The following is a 24,983-nucleotide window of genomic DNA, read 5'->3' as shown; positions in this document are numbered from 1 at the left end:
ACAGCTGTTCTGGAAGGGTCACAGACTCTCAGATGTGGCAGTGGCTTCATGGGAAGTCAGGACATCGAGGCCTCAGTACCACTTGGGAAGCCAAAAGGTTACACCTGCCTTTAAAATACAGTGACCTACAGGCAGTAGATAGGAACTTCCATCATTGTACCTGCAGTGACAACCCCTGAGACACACCTTTGGTCATATCGGATGAGCTACTAGGCCAGTGACCAGATGGCAAGTGGACGATATTGGCCCCTGCCCTTAACAGAAGGACACAAGAATGCATTGACCTGTGTGGACCCAGCAATTGGGCTGACACAGACTTTTGCCAGTAAAAGGGCAAATCAAGTAACCACTATTAGGGGTTTGACCAAGTTGGAAAGTATTACAGTGGAAAGTACTACCCACTTGCGTTGAAAGCAACCAAGGGACCCATTTCACTGGACATGACATACAAGAACGGGCTAAACCCTGCGAGATTTTATGAACCTTTCATCTGTCGTATAACCCCAGAGCTGCAGGGTTGGTATTAAGAATGAATGGGTTACTGAAAGAGACATTGAAGTTTTCTCCAGATGGGTCTTTAAGGGGATGATCTCCAAGACTATTAGAGGCCATCTGGCTGTTAAACACTGAGCCCACCACAGGCCACATATCTGCTTGTGAGAGACTGACTACACCTGCTCTGCAAGCTACTGTAAAAGTCTTAGGAGGACTGAGACTCATCCAACGGGATGCAGGTCTTAAAAGAGTGCCACAGGGGCTTCCCTGGTGGCACAGTGTTTAAGAGTACGCCTGCCGATGCAGGGGACACGTGTTCGTGCCCCGGTCCGGGAAGATCCCACATGCCGCGGAGCGGCTGGACCCGTGAGCCATGGCCACTGAGCCTGCGCGTCTGGAGCCTGTGCTCCGCAACGGGAGAGGCCACAACAGTGAGAGGCCCGCGTACCGCAAAAAAAAAACAAAAAAAAAAAAACAAAACAGTGCCACAGGACCTCCCACTTGGGGAGACTATCTAAGGTTGGAGACTTAAATGATATCCTCCTTCCAAGTGTCTTAGCATCCTTATACCTTGGAGGGAAGGGCTAGCCTGCAGCATACTATCAATATTTCCTCAACCTTTCTAAGTGAAGGCCCAGCCATAACCAAGGTGATCCAGATGGGGGACTAAAGTAGGGCTCCCCTTATGGGCTCCTACTTAAGTTCTCGCATGTATCTCCCAGCAAACTTCTGAAATAAAGGGACAAAATGTCTGGAATTTTCCTCCAGGAAAAGTGTCAAAACCTGGGGTGATCCTGGCACATGGAGACTGGACTGCTACCTAACCCTAATCACGTAGAGACATTTCTTTTGCATACACCTTCACCTGTTGGTTGACCTCCTTTCCTGGCAAATGGGGAACTGCCCTGTTAGGCATTATTCTTTATCTAGCAGGGATCCTTTGTACTTCGTGTTGTGTATATTGCTGTTGAGGTATAAGCATGCAGGCTACCTCCTGACATCTGGCCCTAGGGTATTTGCAGAAGAATAGTGGATAAGATTGTGCAGGTCATATAGATGTTAGGTATGAAATATGTGGCTGAGCCACACTGACTCCATTTTGTCAGCTCCATCTTAGGCCTGCAGTCCCACCCCCTTCCTTTTCCATGTGGCTGAGCTTTAGCCTAACTCACAAGGAACGTGCCTAAGTCAGATGAGTTCCCTATAAACTTTTACCCGTGCCTCATCTGATATGAAAACTAGAAGAATGCCTTTTACTGATGCAGATGGTTAATGGTCATGAGACCACCCCCCAGGGGGAGGAAAAACCGCTGGTTCCAGTTTGTGTGGACATGTTTCTCACTTGGTAGTCAGATTCTATTAAATTTCCCTGTATCCCTTTCGGTGGTACACAGTGCAGCTGCAAATGCCTCTGGATTTTCCGTCCACCACATCCTTTCTACCTGTAAGTTACCTACAGTAAACTTCATAATTGCACTGTATGGAACTGCCTACTGCGTTTTTTGGTCTCAAAGTTCCTTCTCAGTTCAGAGGATATTATTATATTATTATCTCCACCTCCCAACACAACACCCATTGCATGTGTGCAATAACATATGGCCACATGTTCTTGCTTCGTTAGTAACTCTTGCTTCTCTATAATCTTTCCATAGTTTACTATTAAGCAACTATCTGGGAGTCACCATCTGCTCCTACATCTATCTCATTATAATGTCATCCACCTATAGCCTACATGTCTAAACTTAACTTTCTAATTATAACATGGCCATTCCTTTTAAATCTTACTAGTACCACAAAATTTATCAGTGCTTTTCGGAAACTGTATACCAGCAGTTGGTTTTTGATATCCCATCTTGCTCTCAATCCTGACTTATTTCTTCTATCATCGTAGATTTCTTAGTTACCATGGCTGGTCATTCTTTGTATCTCCCGACATTATCTGGGTTAATATAAATAACCTCTGGGTTAACTGGTTCATGAAATGCAGACAAACTTTCTTTCAGTCCATTCGTTACTCAGTCTTAACTCCTGTAATTAAGAGGTAAGAAGAGTGTGGCATCACTCTCATGATGAGATATTAAGACAAATAAAATCCTGAAGTCCTGAGGAGCAAAGAAAAGGGCAATGATTCATTCATACTTCAATAAACACTAAAAACCAAAAATGTGGACTGTGAACTGAATCAGCTTGAGGCTCTTTTTCTGAGTGTTATTCTGGGTGTTATCACTTTTAACCAATCTGCATTTATATTGTTCCTAACATGAAAATCAAAAACATATAAAAAGGATTCTGATCTTATTTTATATACAATTGACAGACTAATAATTCATAAAAGACATTTTTACCAAGTAGCATGTATGATGCTTGCTACAGATGCTTTTAAGTTTAGGGACACCTCAACCAGGTGATCAGGATTAGCCTTTTCAGCGATCATTCATGTTGACAGCATATACTTTTAATATGATGAGAATGACATTTTATCTCTGTGGTCTTCCAACAAAAAACTTGTAACAGCAATGCAAATATAGAGCTATGAGAAAGCCAAAACTGAGGGATATCCTACAAAATACTTGACAAGTACTCCTCAAAACTGTCAAGGTAACAAAAACATGGAAGGTCTAAGAAACTGTCATAAACCGGCGGAAGCTAAAGAGACATGACAATTAAATGTAATGTGGCATCCTGAATGGGATCTTGGAATACAAACACATTAGGGGAAAAACCAGTGAAATCTGAAAAATTAGTGTTTAGTTAATAATGTATCAATGTTACTGGGTTATGACAAATGTACCAGAGTAATATAAAATGTTAATAATGGGAATTGGGTGAGCAGTATATAGGAACTATCCCTGTAACTTTTCTTTATATTTAGAACTATTTGAAGTTAATTTTAAATTTCTTAAAAAATGCTCCAGGTTAATTTTTTTGTCTATAATTTTCTGTAAAACTCAACCATGTAGAAAGATATGCTTTTTGACTATTATTTCCCTTTTTGGCATTGTGAAATAAGCTAAAGTTGCATCAAGGTGTCAGAGACTGAGGAGGGGCAAACATATTCTCTTAGTGGCTAGATCGCTCCTGCCACCACGAGTGCTGATCCAATCTCTTGTGTGCTAGCCCTGGTGGTATGATACAGCACTCATCGAATGGTGGACTCTTGATCCTGGATCTTTTCTTTGACAATGATGCCACTAAGTTAAGTGATAGCAACGCAGTGTCAAAGAAATGTCTATTATCCAATTAATGCTAAAGATATACCATCATTTTCCCTCACAAAGTATTAACATATATGGAATAGAAAATTCAGGGAATAAACTTATTGTCCTCATGCTCAATCTACCAGATAATATTTACAGAAAGCAACATGCCCATGGCAGAAATTCTTAGTGGTTCAGGTTTTAAAATGAGGATTTCATTTACTTTCTTTTCTGTGCTGACCAAACCATGCAGCTTGAAATGACAGCAGATTGATCAAATATTTTCTTGGCCAAGACTATAGTACATATATTGTTTCCCCAAAAGTAAGTCTGCTTTTCAATACCAGTGCAGTGCATATGACATGGAAGTAGTCCCTATTTTCATTCCAATTCCAAAAATATCAATGGTTTGCAATGCTGCAGTGTGAGCAAGCATCTTGAGATTGGAAAAAGACCCTAGACAGGATGCTCAGGCTACATGCATATAAGAGGACTTGCTTTATAATTACAAAATGAACCACAAGAGTGGCATAAAATGTAGGCCCCCAAACCTTTTAAGAATCAACACCCACCCCTCCCCCTAAACACACAAGAATGCTTGAGAAATCTGATGGATGTTCCAGAAAAACAAGGCCAGACTAATATTCAGACATAGCAGGCAGGCTATATTAGATACATATATACGGCATCAAGCTTTTAGAGCAAAGCCAACAGAAGGACATAGACTGTCACTCAAAAAAAGGAAAGGAACAGTCCAGAGCAGGTTTGGCTACTGCCTTCTACTAGAACTCACCAGCAATAATGAATCCTCTGTTACACAGACTCATACAGATGTACCACATAGCTCGGAGACTAGTCAAATATTTATTGGTGTTGTCCACAGAATTCAAGTTATCCTTCCATCTCAAAAACTTCACATTACATAATGAGTTTGTGTACAGGAAAATATATTCTTATATAGTTTCTATAAAACTTGATATTACATATAAAACACAAATTTTGGTACATCAGTTCTGAGAATTTTATTTTCAATTCTGAAACTCATACATTCCCTCAGAAAAAATTTATCTGAAGCAAACTCAGTAATTGTTTAAAAATGTCATTTATCAAAATATAAGATTTTAGTCTAATCTTAACTATTTGATGTTTAAAGAAGTTTACTCTGCAGAAAAGACTTTTGTGTTTTTCCCTGAGATTTCTGATTTTTATTGAAGCCTTCTGATCATTTAGGATATTGACAGAAGTTTTCTTCCCCATGAAAAATCTCTGATACAAACCTATAGGTTAAATTCTTAAAGGTCTTCTGACATTTATTATATTCATTGGTTTCATCCAACTCAACAGACAGTTGGCTAAGCTATATGCATTTAACCAACAGGCCAAAATCTTTAAGAGCTCAACAGAATAAAAACTTAATTCTGGCTTAAAAAAACAACAAAAAACCCCAAAAAAACAATTGGTGAAGATCTGTCAGTGGAGAATTGTTTCACTCAGTTATTGACTCTAGCTTCTTTCACCTTGTGCTCTGCCATATTTAATACACAGCACCCAAGTCTGCCATGGAAATCTCTCAATTCCAGTATAACACAGGATAGGAAGAATGTAACGTGACTTATTAAGGCCATTTATTACTTAAATGTAATAGCATCATACTCCATGACCAGCCCCACCCAGACGAAGGAAAAATTGGGAAACTAAGACAAGCTATGTGCTCAGTGGAAAAGGAAACAGTTAAGGAAAATAATTTGCCAGTCTATGTGACTTGAGCTTTTCTACTGTGTTAACTAATAAGGTGTAACTTCCCTTAGCACATCCCAAATTCATTACATGCAAGGGTTTTCTCTCTGGAGTGCATTCTGGTGTGATGTACTCTAAGAGCTGCCTTACGGACAAAGGTTTTTCCACATTCATAACATTTGTAGGGTCTCTCACCTGTGTGAATTCTCAGGTGTACTCCTAGAGTTGAATTTTGGGCAAAAGCTTTCCCACATTCATTACACTCATAGGGTTTCTCTCCTGTGTGAATTCTCTGATGTGCACTAAGGTGTGACTTCTGAGAGAAAGTTTTCCCACATTCATTACATTTGTAGGATTTTACACCTGTGTGAATTCTCTGATGTACTCTGAGGGTTGAATTATGGGCAAAAGGTTTCCCACATATGTTACATTCGTAAGGTTTCTCCCCTGTGTGAATTCTCTGATGTGCACTAACATACGACTTCTGGGAGAAAGTTTTCCCACATTCATTACATTCATAGGGTTTCTCCCCTGTGCGAGTCCTCAGATGTGCTCTGAGGTGTGATGTCTTGGAGAAAGTTTTCCCACATTCACTACATTCATAGGGTTTCTCCCCTTTGTGAATTCTCTGATGTGCCCTGAGGGCTGAATTATCTGCAAAAGTTTTCCCACATTCCTTACATTCATAAGGTTTCTCCCCTGTGTGAGTTCTCTGATGTGCATAGAGGTGTGTCCTCTGGGAGAAAGTTTTCCCACATTCATTACATTCATAGGGTTTTTCTCCTGTGTGAATTCTTTGATGGACAATGAGGGCTGCCTTATAGACAAAAGTTTTCCCACATTCATTACATTCATAAGGTTTTTCCCCTTTGTGAATTCTCTCATGTCCACTGAGGTATGATTTCTGGGAGAAGGTTTTCCCACATTCACTACATCCATAGGGTTTCTCACCTGTGTGAATCCTCTGATGTGTACTAAGACGTGTCTTCTGGGAAAAAGTTTTCCCACATTCATTACATTTGTAGAGTTTCACCCCAGTGTGAATTTTCTGATGTGCTCTGAGGGTGGAATTATGGGCAAAAGTTTTCTCACAGTCATTACACTCATATGGTTTCTCACCTGTGTGAGTTCTCTGATGTGCTCTGCGGGCTGAATTATGGGCAAAAGACCTCTCACAGTCATTACATTTGAAGGGTTTCTCCTCTGTGTGAATTCTCTGATGTGCTCTGAGGGTTGAATTATCAGCGAAAGTTTTCCCACATTCATTACATTCATACAGATTGACTCCCATATGAGTTCCAGGATAATGAATAGGATGTGAATATGAACAAAAGGATTTCCCACATTCCTCACATTCATAAGGTTTCTCCCCTGGGTGGGTCCTCTGATGCTGAATGAGGTGTGCTTTCTGGTAAAATGATTTCCTGCATTCAGTAAGTTCAAATGACTTCTCTCCTGTGTCACACTGCTGATGTACACTGAGGGCTGAGTTCTGATAGGAGGATTTCTCGTATTTATCACATTGATAGAATTTCTCTTCTTTGTGAATTCTCTGATGTACTGTAAAGTCTAACTTCTGGTAGATGGTGTTTGTAAATCCATTATAAACACAGAATGTATCTCTAGTTTGTGTCTTCTGATGTACTATACGGCCTGAGCTCTGGCTCAAGTTTTCTTCACACTTACTGCTTTCAAAGGCACCTTGTCCTGTAACAGTTCTCTGAGGCTGAGTGAGGGGTGAATTCCCACTGAAGTTATTCCCACTTTCATTACATTCATAGTGTGCCAAAGCCATGTGAACCTCATTGTATTCACAGGATTTACCACATTCATTAAGATCAAAGCATTTCTTCCTTGTGCCAGTTCTCATGTGGTTAAAAAGAGCTGCTTTATCACAATTTCCCCTAAATTCATTATCCTTACAGGATTCCTCTCCTTTTACTGAACTCTTAGCTGTAACACAGATGGTCTCATCATGTAAAACTTTTCCATATTCATTACATTCAAAAGATTGCTCCAGAGTTTGAAATTTATGATGATCTTTCACATAACTGAGAGCTTTCATATTTTCATTATATTTGTAACACTGCTCTCCAGTATGAGTTTTCTCATGCTGAATATCCAGCTGCAACTTCTCACATACATTTATGTAGTCAGTCTTGTTTCGTGAATAATTCCTATCACTAAGAATTAATTCAGAAACAACCGGCAAATTCATTCTACATGAGTCACGTTTAGAGGGCATTTTTCCTGAAAAATCTGGAGTTATACTGAAATAAAATGGTTTCTCTAAAGCTTTCTGCTCTTCTTTACTCAATATTTTGTTATCAGTGAATACTACTTGCCACAGAGGTTTCTCTTGTCTTTCCTGGTTCTCCTCAATATGGACATCAACTCTGTAACATCCTAAAATGAGAAAAATTGAAAACATCTTATGAACCCTACATTTCTTATGGAGAGAAGCTTAAGGTCATATGTTTTGTTATTTATTGTATCTATTGTTTCTAGTCATATTTCCAAAGATTAATAATTCACACACAGAGAAAGACAGACACATACACTCAATCTCTCCTCATCCATGTTATTAAAAAAAAAAAAAAGATATTATTTCCAGTGCTGGCCGAGATGGAGAAGCCTCATTTTTCCAAGGTCCACCCTCTTACAATTAAAATTTCCTGGACAAAAAAAAACATACAAACAAATGAAGATGCTACAAAATGGAACAGAGGTGAACTTTAGAAATGACATGGCAAAGAATTCCAAGGCTTTTCTTTCTGCTTCCCATATATCTTATACGGGGTACTGTTGAGCTGGAGGAGCCTAAAAAACAAAGTCAACAATAGGGGGAGATAATAAGAGCTTCAAGAAAAATCTGTTCCTTCTTAGTCAAACATTTGAGAAAAAGGTGGTCCCACAGAACAGAAAACTTTTTGACAATATTCACCCTACTCAAGCCAAAAAGAAAAAGGAACACTCTTCCCTATGGTCCTGCTACAGATATAAAGAATTCGCACACTCTTCCAAAATTTTCCTCTATGAGCCAAACCAACAGCTCACAAGAAAGATCATGAATTCTGAGAAAGTTCAATTCATGGGACACTCTATGAGATGGTAACAGCAACCACCACCAAAATTCTGCCTGGAACCATATTCCTACTGACTCTATGGACTCTGCAAAGTCAAGAGTAACAAATCTGTTGTTTTAGGGCACTGGTAGCAACTCATAGCAGGTACAGGAAGGAGAGAAGGAAAATAAAGAACAGAAACAAGAAAAGAAGCAGGAATATATGGTAGGCCCAATATTACAGCTAGAAAAGATGAAGTAGGACTTGTAAAAATTACACCCTCAAACTCAAGAATACAGCATAGTTAAAAACAGGTGAATTCACATTATTCTCAAATGTGTATGAAGCATTCATGAAGATAGACCATATTCTGGACTGTAAGACAAATATTCACAAATATAAAAGAAGTCACATAAAGTATAATCTCAAGCCATAGAGAAATCATCATACTAGAAATCAGTAACACAAAATTATCTGGAGAAATACAAAATATTTGTAAATTAATAAGCTTCTAATTAACCCATAGGTCAAAGAGGAAGTCTCACAGAAAATTAAAGTATTTTACATATATGAAAACAAAACTGTCAAAAACATATAGAAATTTGTGGGATGCAGCTAAAGTAGTACTCAGAAATAAATTTATAGCTTAAAATTTTTATATGAGAAAAGAAAGCCCTCCAACAATTACCTAAGCTTCTACTTTAAGAAACTAGACAAAGAGAAGGTGAATCTAAAGAAAGCAAAATAAAAAATAATAAAGATTAGAGAAAACAATAAAATGAAAAACAACAGAGAAAAATCAATCAAACCAAAGCTTATTTATTTAAACATTTTTTTAATGATAAAAACCAAAAGAAGAAAAAAGACATACATTATCAACATCAGAAAGAATGCAGAAGGGGATATAACTACTGACACAACAGACATTAAAGAGATAATAAAAGATTAAGAGAAACTCTATGCCTATAAATTTGACAACTTACATGAAATAGACAAACGTCTTGAAAAATAAAACAAAACAACTAAACTCACTCAAGAAAAATGAAATAACCCAAATAGATCAGTAATTAAGAAACTGAATATGTGGTCAAAAAAACATATACTTCCAAGAAACAGCTCTAGGATCAGACTGTTTTAACTAGTGAGTACCACCAAACATTTAAATAAGAAATAATACCAATTTTATATAGTCTCTTCTAGAAAATACAAGATGAGGGAATGTTTCCTAAATATTTTATGAGGCCTGTACTATCCTCACAGCAAAACCAAACAAAATAATTCAAGAAAAGAAACCTAGTGACCAATATACCCCTCATGACATCAGTGCAAAAGTCCTGAAAAAAAAAAAGTAGCCAAAAGAACAGAGCAATATATAAAAATAATAAATCAGGATCAAGTGGAATTCATCCCAAGAATGCAAACTGTTGGCATGTTTTTAAAAAAAACCAATCAATATAATCCATTATATTAATCATCTATGGAATTAAAACTACAAAATCACAGAAATTCTGGCAAAAAAAATTCACAATATTCAAAATCCATTCATTAACCTAATAAAGGGAATCTATAAAAAGCCTGCAGCTAACATCATACTTAAGAGTGAGAGAGTGAACACTTTAACCCTAAGATTGGAAAAAGACAAGGGTGTTTACTCTTAGCACTTCTACTCAAACAACGTAAAAAGGCAAGAATAAAAATGAAGATACTGAGTAAGTCTACACAGAAAAATCACATGAAGATCTTTAAAAAACCTCCTTGAACTAATAAGTTTTGCAAGAGCAAAATATAAAGCCAATATACAAAATCCAATCACATACAAACAATGGTCAATTAAAATGTGAAACCAGGTAAATAACACGATTTACCATAGCACTAAAAAAACAAAACCCCAAAAAACTTGGTATCTGTATGCTGCAAAAACAGTGATAAAAGAATTCAAAGAAATCCTAAATAAATCCTAAATAAATATGTTGTCTATCAATTGGAAGACTCTATATTGTTAAGATGCCATCTTCATTCTTCCTTAAAACTTCAAGCATCTTATATCTGTTATATATATATGTACTATATATATGCATACATATGTATGCATATGCACACATATGTATATGTAAATATACATATTTAACTGTACTTAGTGGATGGAGTAGGAAAGAATACATTTACTCCATCTTTTCCCTGGTTAATGCTTTTCATATCTTATTAATGCCTTCCTTAAACAGAGTCATAAACATGTTTTCCGTATCATATAGAATATTTTTAGTTTTGCTTTGATAATCAGGTTTTTAAGCCACCTTAATGCAGTTTTTTGATTTGATCCATAAGGTTACCTTGGGATTCTTTCTCCACTTTTCTGTGGGGTAGTGCCACCTGTCAAAGACCAGCTGTCTATAAAGTACATTTTTTTTCTTGAGCTTTCTCTTCTGTTTCACTAATTTATTAAACTATCCCACTCTCGGCTCCATAATACTTAACTACCCTGAGATTTACATAAAGCCTTGATATCTGGAAGAGCAAGTCCTTCCCACATCACTCTTCATTATGAATGGGATTTAGTTTGATATTGCATTAAATCTTTACTAATATACCCCCACTTGAACTTATTCAGTTCTTCCTTTCCTTTGTCCTTGTTAGGGTTAGCTAAAGTTTAATCTATTTGATTTTTATTCTAAGAACCATTCTATAATTTGTTTTCCAGTTTATTAATTTTTTTGGCTGCGTCGTTTTTTTGTGTTTTTTTGCTTAGTTGTGGTATGCGGGATCTTCGTTGTGGCATGTGGGATCTTCCGTTGCAGCATGCGGGATATTTCGTTGCAGCATGCGGGATCTTTGGTTGCAGCATGTGGGATCTTTCATTGTGGCATGCGGGTTCTCTCTCTAGTTGTGGCATGTGGGCTCCAGAGCACATGGGCTCTGTAGTTAGTGGCATTCAGGCTCTCTAGTTGAGGTGCATGGCCTCAGTAGTTGTAGCGCATGGGCTTAGTTGCCCCATGGCATGTGGGATCTTAGTTCCCCAACCAGGGATTGAACCTGTGTCCCCTGCATTGTAAAGCAGATTCTTTACCACTGGACCACCAGGGAAGTCCCCAGTTTATTAACTTTTAACTTCACTTTTAAGTTCTGTTTTCATTAGTATATTTTTGTTATTGTTTTTGCTTAATTTATTAACATAAATATGAAACTAAAAATTTACCTGTTAACTATTTAGCTATCTCATAAGGTTTCTAACATGTAACATTTATTATTATTTTATAAATGTCATGCAGTTTTGGATTTGGTTTTCTTTTATGTACTATTATTTAAACAGATAATTTTTTAAATTTTCACGTCCAAAGAATTTTTTTTTTACTCATTTTATCAATTTCTAGATTTATCAAACTATGTAGAGAAAATATTACCTGTGGTGCTTTTAACTTGTTGGATTTATTGGTATTTTCTTTTTAGACTAACTATATTTTCACTATCTTACGATTATATTCTATGGGAAGCTGAAAGGCTTGTTATTTGATTTCAGCATACACATACACAAATGTTTCATTTTAATAAAATTATCATTTATATCTTCTATAGGCATACATTTTAATGTCCACAGTATCTATTATTTAATGAGATATAATATCCTACTCCTAGTGAATTTTAAGTTCTTAGAACTCCATTATTTTGTGTTGGTTTTTTTTTTTTTTTTTTTTTTTTGCGGTACGCAGGCCTCTCACTGCTGTGGCCTCTCCTGCTGTGGAGCACAGGCTCCGGACATGCAGACTCAGTGGCCATGGCTCACGGGCCTAGCTGCTCCGTGGCATGTGGGATCCTCCTGGACCAGGGCACGAACCCGCGTCCCCCTCATCAGCAGGCGGACTCTCAACCACTGCGCCACCAGGGAAGCCCCGTATTTTGTGTTTTATGATCACTGATATAGTATTCTTTGGTGCAGTCACTCCAATGCTTAAAGGTTTATTTTAACCTGTGCTCCTGAGCTAGAGGACTTTCTTTTAAGTTAATGTATTTATTGCCTAAATTCAAACTTGAATAACAGAATATGAAACTCTGAATTATTTTTATTGACTGAATAACTTTATCATTTTTTTATTACAATCTTTCTAAGATACTTATTTAGGGACAACTTTTTTAGCCAATCAGTATGATCCAATCATTTACATTTAGTGACTGGGAGATATTCTTCATCTAAATAATGTCAATCTTTATGTTATGGCTATTTAAATGGCTTCACAATGGATAAAGAAGATGTGGTACATATATACATGGAATATTACTCAGCCATAAAAAGAAATGAAATTGAGTTACCTATAGTGAGGTGGATGGACCTAAAGTCTGTCATACAGAGTGAAGTAAGTCAGAAAGAGAAAAACAAATACTGTATGCTAACACATATGTATGGAATCTTAAAAAAAAAAAAAAGGTTCTCATGAACCTAGGGGCAGGACAGGAATAAAAATGCAGACATAGAGATTGGACTTGAGGACACGGGGAGGGGGAAGGGTAAGCTGGGATGAAATGAGAGAGTAGCCTTGACATATATGCACTACCAAATGTAAAACAGATAGCTAGTGGGAAGCAGCTGCATCGCACAGGGATATCAACTCAGTGCTTTGTGACCACCTAGAGGGGTGGGATAGGGAGGGTGGGAGGGAGATGCAAGAGGGAGGGGATATGAGGATATATGTATACATATAACTGATTCACTTTGTTGTACAGCAGAAACTAACACAACATTGTAAAGAAAATATACTCCAATAAAGGTGTTAAAAAAAATGGCTTCACAAACTTTCAATAAATAAACTTTGAATAAATACACTTAAGGTGATTTTATTTTTTTACTCCAGGAATTATTTTGAAATTATAACTTTTGAAATTCCTGGAATTGTTTATTAGTTTAGACAAAGGTCATTAAGCACATGAAAAGATGCTTGACAGCATTAGTGATCACGGAAATTGTAATGGACAATTTGTTCAATATGTTGAAGCCCTAACCCCAATGTAACTGTTTTTGGAGATAAGGCCTTTAGGGAGGTAATTAAGGTTAAATGAGTTCATAAGGGTGGGGTCCTAATTCTATAGGACTGGTGTTCTTATAAGAAAAGGAAGAGACATCAGAGCTCTCTCTCTCTCCATGCATGCACAGAGGAAAGGCCATGTGAGGACACAGTGAGAAGGTCATCTGCAAGCCAGGAAGAGAGACCTCACAAAAAAAATCAACCCTATTGCCACCTTGAGCTTGTACTTCCAGTCTCCAGAACAGTGAGAAATAAATTTCTTTTGTTTAAGCTATGGTATTTTGTCATGCCAGCCCAGCTAATACAGAATTGCAAATCAAAACCTTAATAACATACCACTTCACATCCATTGGGATGGCTAGAACAAAAATAAGTGTTGGTGGAGATGTGGAGAAATTAGAACCCTCACATGCTATCATCAGGAATGTAAAATGGTGCAGCCACTTTAGAAAAGTCTGGTAGTTCTTCAGAGTTACCATATAACCCAGCAATTCTACTCCTAGGTATAAACTCAAGAGAAATAAAAACATATGCCCATGAAAACACTTGTTAATAAATGTTTATATCAGCATTACTCAATAATAGCAAAAAGGCAGGATCCCAAATGTCCACTGACTGATGAATGAACAAACAGATGTGGTATATCCTGACAATGTTATATTATGTTATATTATTTTGCCATAAAAAGGATGAAGTACTGATACAAGCTACAACATGAACCTTGTAATGCTAAGTGAAAGAAACCAATCACAAAAGACCATATAATGTGTGATTCCATTTATATGAAATGTCCAGAATAAACAAATCTACAGACAGAAAGTAGATTAGTGGTTGCTAGGGCTGAAGGGGACAGGGAGAGAGGGAGGTCATAGCTGGAGGGTACAGGGTTTCCTTTTGAGGTGAAGAAAACTGACTGTGGTGATGGGGTTTTTTTTTCTTTTCTTCTTTTTTTTTTTTTTTGCAGTACACAGGCCTCTCACTGTTGTGGCCTCTCCCGTTGTAGAGCACAGGCTCCGGACGCGCAGGCTCAGCGGCCATGGCTCAAGGGCCTAGCCACTCCGCAGCATGTGGGATTTTCCCAGACCGGCGCACAAACCTGTGTCCCCTGCATCGGCAGGCAGACTCTCAAACACTGAGCCACCAGGGAAGCCCTGTGGTGATGTTTATACATATCTGTGAGTCTATTAAGAGCCAGTGAATTGTACACTTTAAATGGGTGGATTGTGTGATATATACAATTGTATATTGAACTGTATCTTAGTAAAGCTGTTTAAAAGAAAAGAAAATAAACTTTCAAAAGTGGTCCCTTCTAAAGTCTAACTACCCCAGGTACTTCCTTGTGTCAACGCTCACTCACCTGGGTACTTCTGGTTTAGGAATTCTTCCTCTGAGGGCCAGGGCTCTTCACCGTGCTCCAACTTGAAGATCACCTGGGGTTTGATAATGCAGTACCCTGCAAATGTAACAACTAAAGCTATATATAGACCAGAACCATGAGCATTTCTGAAGGTGAAGCAAAATGAATGTGCTCATTTGAAGTTTTCAAAGGGAAAGTAACGACACACTGTTTCTGTTTCTGTAAAGGTCTCAGTTACCTTAAACTTCTTAATCAAAGCCTGAACAACAATCTCTATAAATGGTTCATGTGTTTTGATAATTAAAAAAAAAAGAAAATACTCCAGAGGGAGTCACATGGTAAGGTCTGCTCACCCAATGAGACGAGGTGACTGTAGTTCTCCAGCATCACATCTTTGTACAGGGTCCTCAGAGCAGGGCCTACATACTGCCATTCATCCTGGGTGAACTCCACAGTCACATCTTCGAATGACACTGATCCCTGTAACAACAAATTTTATTCAAAAGTTCAAAATTAGTTGAAAATTATTATTTCTCCTGTTTACTTTTAAGGCTTTAAACCAAATCATTATAAAGAATGCTTATTTTTGACCTAGTATGTCTCTAAGTTTGGAGTTACCCAATTAGTTAAAAAGATTTTAGCAATTCATTTTTAACTTAATTCATTTATATATATTTAGGAATTACAGATTTTTTTAAGATTAAAAAAATTCAATATAAAGAGACTTCTTACAACTCTTCTTCTATATCCCAAGGGATTATACTGGGTATTCTAGATAATTCTAGAATGTCCATCTCTCTTTGGATATCATCACCGTAAATAATGGGAGACATGTTAGAGATATACATAAGTTGTAGATATTAGACATGATGGAATTTATGTATAAATAAATGTATAGAACTCATGAAGAGTGAAGAACAACATACCAAGGATGGGTGTGAAAGAACACTATCAACACTGAAGTAACAGATATAGGAATAGGGATATAATCAGACAGCAGAAACAGCAACCAATCTGATAACTACTTTCTTGTGTAGCTACCCATCTAGCAGTATGAGCAGCTTCCTTAATGCTGGTTCCAAACACTGATATTTGGGAAATAAAGGGAAAGAAATGTGTTAGAAGTTTTAGTGAGATAGATCTGTTCATGTTGCTACTAAAGGGTCTGTGAAACATAAAGCTGGAACAGTCCCTTAAGCGAGTATACACATAGTTTTAGAACACAGAAGGGAGGTCAAGGATGAAGACAAGCTTTAAGGAACTACTAGCAATTTAGGTGGTAACTGAAGTTATCCGAGGCAATCAGACCACAACTTGAGCACATACAGACTGAGGAAAGAAAAGTATCAAAAAACAGTGTTTGAGAAACCATGAATATTAAAGAGGCTGGCAGAAAAAGTAGAGGTCACAAAGCCAGAGGAGAAGTTTTCTGGAAAGTAATTATGAGAGAACAGTCTTAGAAACTGAGAAAAGGGAAAGTTTCCACAGCAAAAGACTTCAAAGAGGCTGGCAGGAGGGAGAAATAGTAAGTAGCTAATTCGATGGGTATGAAGTTTCAGTTATACAAAATCATTAAGTTCTAGAGATCTGCTGTACAACGTTGTACCTATAGTTAACAATACTGTATTGTACACGTAAAGTGTATTAAAAGGGTTGATCTAGGGCTTCCCTGGAGGTGCAGTGGTTGAGAGTCCGCCTGCTGATGCAGGGGACACGGGTTTGTGCCCCGGTCCGGGAGGATCCCACATACTGCAGGGCGGCTGGGCCTGTGGGCCATGGCCGCTGAGCCTGCGTGTCCGGAGCCTGTGCTCCACAACAGGAGAGGCCGTGGCAGTGAGAGGCCCACATATCGCAAAAAAAAGTGTCGATCTCATGTTAAGTGTTCTTATCACAATTAAAAATAGGAAGAGGGCTTCCCTGGTGGCGCAGTGGTTGAGAGTCTGCCTGCCGATGCAGGGGACACGGGTTTGTGCCCCGGTCCGGGAGGATCCCACATGCTGCAGAGCGGCTAGGCCCGTAAGCCATAGCCACTGAGCCTGCACGTCCCGAGCCTGTGCTCCACGGCGGGAGAGGCCACAGCAGTGAGGGGCCCGCGTACCGCAAAAAAAAAAAAAAAAAAAAAAAAAAGGAAGAAACAGAACTAGATTAAGAGGTAAAAGGACAGAAATAGCCTTTCCCCAGTGTTATTTATGCAATTATTTGTTCATTCATGTCTTCAGTGATACTGAGTAGATACCTCCTGTGTGAAGCTCAATGTTAGCAGTTGGTAACTATCAATAAAATAAATGAATAAAAGAACAGAAACACTTCTCATAAATTTTTTTTAATCTAAAAGAAAAATAAAGACAAGTTAACTGTATTTCCCAAAATGAAAAAAATTAATGAGAAAAGTGTCACTGTCTTCATTTTTGCCAATCTCTTTAATATCTGGCTTAATAAAACTCAGCTGAATTTAAAAAAATAAGCTAACAAGTGACAAAAGTGAAAATGATGAAGTGGGATCCAAGAAAATTTTCTCCTCCATAAAAGCAATGAAAAAAATGGCAAAAATTGTAGAAGTTAATAAAGGCAATCTACGGATCATTTATACAAGGGGAAAAAAAGGCTGAAGCACACTAAGAAAGTGATATTGTGTCCTTCTAACTTACCCTGTTTCCATTCCTCTCTTGCCATCTCTGAAGTAGTTTAAGAACCAACAGTCTGCAATCACAGTTAAAATTAGCAGCCTGGCAACCACAGGAGCAGCAGAACTGGGTTGGAGTTCTGTCAAAGCCTCACTCCAAGAAAACTCATTACTTGCTTCTGTTTGGAGGTTCCCTGAAAGACCTCACTTGCAAGTATGTCTTTATTTGAGCTAACTCAGAGCTCACATAGTATGAAAAGTCTTATCTCAGAGGCATTTGTCAAAAACATTTAAAGGCATTTGTTTAACTTAGTGGCTACCTGAGGCAGTGTTTAACAGTTGGGGCAACCAATGGCCTAATCAAAAAGCTTAAAAGGAAAAGCTGAGGAATGAGATGTCTATAAAGGTTCTGAAAAACTCCCATATATTCCTGAGAATCTAAAAGGGCACATACATGCACAGAACTGTGCATATGCCCAGGGCTATGAGCATGCTCCAGAAAGATGTGAGAAGGCCCTAAGCTCTCACCTCTAGGTAATCTTGAGGTTTGGTGTAAGAAGGAAGTGAAGGCTGATACAGAGTTGTAAACTGCCTGTCTGACTGTTGAAAGAATGCCCCGACATGCACAGAGCCCCTTAGCAAAAACTGGGAGACCTCCTGGTTCCAGGCATTTAAGGAATTTCTATAGAGACTTCAACAGCCACAGATGACAAGAAATACAGGCTGTACATAATTAGCTCACAAAAGTCACTAAGCAAATACATTTCAACAATGACCACAATGGAGGGGAGAAACTCAGATTCCTGAGGTTGCTATTTTATTTAAAATGTCCAATTATCAATACAATAAGAAAGTAAGACACATATGCAGGAAAAAGTGTAATCAATAGAAACTGCTCCTGAGGAAGATGTTAGACTTACTAGGCAATGACTTTAAATTAGCTATTTTAAATATGGCCAAAGACCTAGTAGATGAAATAATGTCTAAGGACCAAAGGAAAAGTATGTGAACTATATTTCACTACTTAAAGAATATCAGTAAAGAAACAGAAATGATAAATAAAAAAGACTAAACAGAAGCTGAAGAGTTGAAAAGTATAAAAACTGAAACAAAACTTTCACTAGAAGGGTTCAACAGAAGATCTGAGCAGGTGAAAGTAAGTATGAACAAACTGGACAATATGCCTATTGAAATTCTACAATATGAGAAACAAAGATAAAATAATGACAAAAAATAAACTATGGGGTAGCATCAAGTTTACAAACATATGCATAATGAGAGTCCCAGACAGAGAGGAGAGAAAAAGTCTGAAAGAACACTTGAAAAAAATATTGACCAAGAAGTCTCCAAATCTGATGAAAAACAATAATCTACATATCCAAGACACTCAACAAACTCCAAGTAGTATAAACCTCGAGTAAGAGATCAACACCTGGACACAGGATAACCAAACTGTCAAAAAGACAAGAACTCAATATTGAAAAGCATTAAGAAAGAAGTGACTCATCATGTACAAGAGTAGTAAAAGCTGATTACTAATCAGAATCCATGGATGACAGAAGGCAGTGGTATGACATATTCAAAGTGCTGAAAGAAAAAGGCTGTCAACCAAGAATTCCACACCCAGCAAAAATGGAAAAATTAAAACTTTCCTAGATAAGAAGAACCAGAATTTGTCACAGGCAAAACTGCCCTATAAGAAATAATACAGGAAGTCATTGAGCAAATCTGTAGAGACAGAAAGTAAGTTAGTGGTTGCTTGTGGCCTGGGGGTAAGGGGTGTAATGGGATTACAGGAGGGGGATAGTTGTATGTAGTGCATATACACTACAGTGTATACAGTTGCTTTTTAAGGTAATGGAAATGTCCTAAAACTGATTGTGATGATGTGTGCACACATCTGTGAGCATACTAAAAAAATGAGTTTTTTTATACTTTAAATAAGGGTGAATTGTATGGTATATGATTTGAATCTCAATTAAGCTGTTTTTTTAAAAAAATGAGAGAGGATAAAATCATTCTGAGACAAAAGAGAAGATTAAAGGGCCAAGCATGGAGATGGGATAAGCCATGTAAAAGGATATGGAAAACAAGATGACTCCATGAAGACATTAGCAGGGGAAGGAAAGAGCCAGTGGAGGGTGTCAGACACTAACAGAGAAACTTTCCAGAATGATAATGTGAGAAGTAGAGGCAAGCACTACAGAGAAGTCCAAGGGAAATGATTAGACAAAACTCAATGGATTTGATTATAATCAAGTCTCTGGTCACTGGAGATCACAGGCAAGTGGTGAGAGGAACCAAGGCATCATGCAGAGAATTGAAGTGTGAATGGAAAGCGCTGAAACATTTGAAAGAGAACAGAATTTTAAACTGTCTGCTGAAAAATCTGAATATCATGGGTACTTGAGATATTTATGGAGAGTAAATTTAAGAATATTCAGTTGATTCATCAGAAAAATGTCTAATTCAACCCATGTCGGAGTTTCTGAAAAACAGTACTAACCAAGTTCTCATTTAGCTTTATGCCTTCTACTTTTATTGAAGAACATGTGGAGGCAACATTCTAGCAATCCTAGGGTTATCACCAGGAAGCTGTTAACTAAATCACCTATTTGAAGAATAACAAAGATATGTTTTTATCTTCAACTGTCTTTACTTTCTATGAGGAATCAGTTGGCTTTATCTTCCCACCAATGTGAACCTTTAAAGAAGTGTTGTCTGTCTGACACTCTGACATGGCTACCAAAAACCTCAGAAATAAATTTGGAGCTCCAATTTGATAAATTTGTAATATCAGAGGATCTGCTTATATCCACATACCACCTTTCCTCTTTGCTTTGTTATGCATCTGTACAGTTGACCCTTGAACAACTCGGTGGTTAGGGGCATCTGCACTCTGCAGAGTTGAAAATCTGCATATAACTTATAGTCAGTCCTCTGTATACACGGTTTCTCCTTATCTGCGGTTCCACCTCCCTGGATTCAACCAACTACAGATCACGTAGTACTATAGTTTATCGTTAAAAACAAAAAGAAACAATCCACATATAACTGGATCTGGGCAGTTCAAATCTGTGTTGTTCAAGGGTCAAATGTATTTCTACATGTTCCCTGAATACATCTGATTCATTTCTATTTCTACTTTTCCATGTTAATGTATAGACACTTAAACCCTTATAAAATCCATTGCAAAACAAACAGGTTATTAAAACTGAACTCACCTGAGCTGTGTTCATTTTCTACTGCTTCTGGAAAAATGTAAAGAACTGTGAAGGTTCAGCTGGGGAAGAGGAAAAAGAAACGGGGTCATGAAAAACCTACTCTGCCTTACAACTCCTATATTCATCTGCCTAACAATCTCATAACACCAGCTGGAGAAAAGGCTTCCCCATGGGAGAATGTTCCTTTCAACATTCTTGAGAAGGGACATGAAAGACCATACAAAGGTAGCACCACCTGAACATGTGCATCTCTGATACGATTATGTTGGTCTTAACCTTGCATTTTCACTGAGTAAGGTAAACTGCTTTTTATCAATGAATTAACAATTTATATTCCCTTCTAATAATAAACAACAATAAAAACAACAACAACAAAAGTAAAACAACAGAGGATTGGTTAAACAAATTCAGGTACACCAGGGGTGACATCCTCTACCTTCATTAAAAATAATGTTGTCAGGCTTCCCTGGTGGCACAGTGGTTGAGAGTCCGCCTGCCGATGCAGGGGACACAGGTTCGTGCCCCGGTCCGGGAGGGTCCCACATGCTGCGGAGCGGCTGGGCCCATGAGCCATGGCCGCTGAGCCTGCACGTCCGGAGCCTGTGCTCCACAATGGGAGAGGTCACAGCAGTAAGAGGCCCACGTACCGCAAAAAAAAATAATAATAATAATGATAATAATGTTGTCAAAAAACTACTCAGGCTGGATTGTTAATCAAGTTCTTGTTGAGTTTACAACTTGAGTTAGAGCTGAAATAAAGATGGAATGCTCTATGCAAGAAATATGTTTTTTAATCCTTTGTTCTAAAATAGTTGCTATTTCTAAAAAAAAAGATATTTTGATAAGATGCTTATAGTACTTACCTGTGTAAGTAAGTATCATTGTGCTTGGTTCTGCCCTGGTGACTCTACAAAAAACATTCATTTCAGTATTTTGGGGCTTCCAAAAGTGTCCAATATAGAAAACCCTTCTTCTACTACCATTTTATTATTCTCTATGTTCAAATACATAGAAAAAATTCTCTATGTTAACGTCCATCACCAAATGTGGCATCTAATGCTCATGGTGTGAGAGCAGCTCAGAATCTGAAAAGAGGGGAAAATGAAGGAAATGGGGTGCTGTTTAGGATTTCATCAACTCTGGCTGCTTATACCTTCCCTGGACATCATGTCCTTACCAGCCATCCAGTAAAGTACCTTTTCCTGTGTAGCTTGACAGTCACCCATACCTCTCAATCCCAGGTTACCACCTTCTGCAAGTTGGTCCACAAGTGTCCACTGTCACAGTCTGTGATGGCTTCTAGATGCAACAACATCATCAAGTCTGACTGACCAAATCTGACTCATGCTATACAGGGATCAAGAACTGCTTCTGGTGGAGCAACTCAGAACCCTCTCCTTTCTAGAACTTTTTGCCTCTGCTCTGAAGCTCTGTCAGAAGAGCTGTTCTGCCAAGTGGCATTTGTTCTTTCCTGCTTTAAAAGAGCTACTTTGCCCCAGAGGGGCCAGAGAAACAAATTCACTTTATTTGAAACCTTCACCTAACACTCAAAATCTCTTTGGGCATTCACTAGAAATGTACTATCTAGTATGGAGCCATTAGCTGCGTTCAACTACTACACCCGAAGTGTGGCTAGTGACACAAGTCTAAATAATATTTTGGATGTACTTAATTAAATACACCAGTAAAATTAACTTCACCTTTTTAATTTTTACTGCTCATACTGAAAAAAATTTAATTACATTTGGTTTGCATTATCTTTCTACTGGCCAGCACTGCGTTACATTATCAGACTATTCTTTTGAGAATGGAAACAGCCTGGACAGTTCAGTAAGGTTCAAGGGCCTCACTCTGAGAATCCACAAATCCCAGTATATATTTCCCACATGGTGACACTCTGTCTGCATTCACTTCACAATCATGTCCCTGGGAATTTGAGGACAGGCTGCCAGGAGCTGCTCCGCAGGTTGCAATTCTGGGTCTGAGGCAGGGAGGATATCAGAAAGAGCAAGAGATAGGGAGTAAAATCTATTTGTATTTGCATCCTAACTCTCACCTACCAGCTTGTATCCTGGGCTATATCACTCCGCACACACTAAATTCCTTTCATTTTTAAAAAATGGCGTATTTATAAAAACAAGTAGACTTGTTGTGAGGGTTAAACGAAATACCAAACAAAGGGAACAAAGTGTCTTATGATAGCAGCTTACACAGTGATTATTACAATCACTTGACAAAATGTTTTGTAGATGACACCTTATTTAATTCTCAGAATAACTGCACAAGCTACTATTAGTAGCCTCCTGTTCATCGTGAATGTTATAAAGTTGCATTCTCCGCCCGCACCTGGCCGGCACCAAACACCTCCTCTAGACAAGGACTCAGCCTCACCTGCACTCCTGGAGCAGGCAGGGCCGGACCTGCCCGGGCTAGCGGGCTGGGGGAGGGGCGGGCCCGCCTAGAGGTTCCCGGGACTTCCCGCTCCCGTCCCCCGCACACAAGCCTACCGGACCCAGCAGGACCCCAAGCCGCGCGGAACCGGACCCCGTGCTCTCACCTCCAGTGGGCAGCCTTGGCTTCAGCACCGACCCAAAGACGGGAAGATGTTGCTCCTTTTAGGCCGGAGAGGTCGTTCGGCAGCAGGCGTGTCGGGACGTGCACATGCGCAGAGTGAGCTCTGAAAACCCATTCCCCGAGGCCTGAGATGTGGGCCCATAACATTCAGGACTACATTTCCCATAAGTCTTTGAGAGCGTAGGAAGTAATTTTTGAAGCATTTCCGCTTGGTTAGTAAACTGAAAGTCTTAACGTCTGGAGCTGATTCGTGGCGACTTTGCCTGAATCCGCAGTGGTATGGGTTAGACTTTAACTTTATGACATAACAACATATTGCAGTGTGGTGTTCCATCGGATCTTGGTTGGAAAAAAATAACGGTGCAATAGACAACAATTTGGGAAATATAAATATGGACTAGGTATAAGAAATATTAAGGAAAATTAACATTACTTTGGTTAGTGTGATAATATTTGGACGATGTAGGAAATTGCTCTCATTTTTTAAAGATACATACTGAAATATTTACAATTATGAAATCATGTATTTGTAATTTACTTTTGAAAAATTCATCAAAACAGTTTGAGGAAACAAATATGGCAAAAGGTTAAGAATCGTTAAATCTGTGTACATGATGCTCATTTTACTATTTCTATTATTCTGAATGTTTGAATTTCTTTTTAACATACCGTAAAAGACATGTGGCTAGGGCTGGGAACCTTGGGGAGGAGGGTTAGGGAGAATTTACTGCCCCTCCAGAAGTGTACCTTTTAAAATCAAGCTGCCAGGAGCACTGAAGTTACACACAACTATCTGTTATGAATACGACTGTGAAATAGAACAAATATTAGAAAATGGAGCCAGTATTAACATAAAAGAGTAAATTCTGTGATCAGCAGCAGGGAGGAGGAGGGAGTAAGCTAGTTGTTCAAAATTATACAAGTAATACTTGAAAGTATGTACAACCCAAAATGAGGAAATCATTATCAATTAATAATTGTGATCAATTACTAATCTGGCTTGTATAGTGGAAATTATGTTCAGCTTTATAAAACTGCCACTCTGTCTTCCAAAAGTGGGTGTATCATTTTGCATTCTCACCAGCAATGAATGAAACTTCTCTTGCTCCATATCCTCACCAGCAGTAGGTGTTGTCAGTGTTTTGGCTGTTGTACATTCTAATAGGAGTGTAGTGGTATATCATAATTTGCAATTCTGTAATAACATCTGATGCTAGGATTCTTTTTATATGCCTATTTGCCATATAAAAGTGGATCTTCCTTTGTGAAGATATTACATTTGAATAGTTATTTGTATATTTTACATAAAATTTCTTTAGTAGATCTGTCTTTTGCAAATATTTTCTCTCAGTCTGTGACTTGTCTTTCCATTCTCTCACAGAGCAGAAGTTTTTAACTTTGATGAATTCTAACGATTCATTCATGGTTTGTGCTTTTGATGTTATCCAAAATTTCATTGCCAAGCTCAGGGTTACCTAAACATTTTATTCTATGTTATCTTCTAAAAGTTTTATAGTTTTGCATTTTAGTTTTAAATTTATCATCCATTTTGAGTTAATATTTGTGAAAAGTATAAGGTCTGTGTCTACATTTATTTATTTTTGCACATGAATGTCTAATTGTTCTAGCACATTTGTTGAAAAGACTGTCTTTTCTTCATTGAATTGTCTTTGCTTCTTTGTCAAAGATTGGTTGATAA

At 38.1% G+C, this 24,983-nt stretch overlaps 1 protein-coding gene across 3 annotated transcripts; it reads right to left on the bottom strand.

Annotated features, from left to right (window-relative positions):
• Window positions 1–4,537: 4,537 nt before the first annotated feature.
• ZNF658 (zinc finger protein 658) lies at window positions 4,538–23,410 on the bottom strand. Of its 3 annotated transcripts, none has more exons than XM_067744991.1 (6): window positions 23,268–23,410; window positions 21,574–21,617; window positions 20,711–20,769; window positions 15,217–15,343; window positions 14,864–14,974; window positions 4,538–7,835 (listed from the first exon to the last, which is right to left on the bottom strand). In XM_067744991.1, exons 3-6 carry the CDS (start codon window positions 20,723–20,725, stop codon window positions 5,497–5,499), a joined length of 2,592 nt encoding a protein of 863 aa, XP_067601092.1. In that variant the 5' UTR covers window positions 20,726–20,769; window positions 21,574–21,617; window positions 23,268–23,410; the 3' UTR covers window positions 4,538–5,496. The 3 variants fall into 3 exon arrangements, with proteins under 3 accessions (XP_067601092.1, XP_067601094.1, XP_067601093.1); XM_067744993.1 differs by having other exon boundaries at window positions 14,864–14,959; XM_067744992.1 differs by lacking the exon at window positions 21,574–21,617.
• Between the last annotated feature and the right edge of the window lie 1,573 nt (window positions 23,411–24,983).

This window comes from Pseudorca crassidens, chromosome 7 (assembly GCF_039906515.1).
Source record: "Pseudorca crassidens isolate mPseCra1 chromosome 7, mPseCra1.hap1, whole genome shotgun sequence".
NCBI lineage: Eukaryota > Metazoa > Chordata > Mammalia > Artiodactyla > Delphinidae > Pseudorca > Pseudorca crassidens.
The sequence above is the reverse complement of the archived record's forward strand: the minus strand, read 5'-3'. Positions and strand labels throughout refer to the sequence as shown.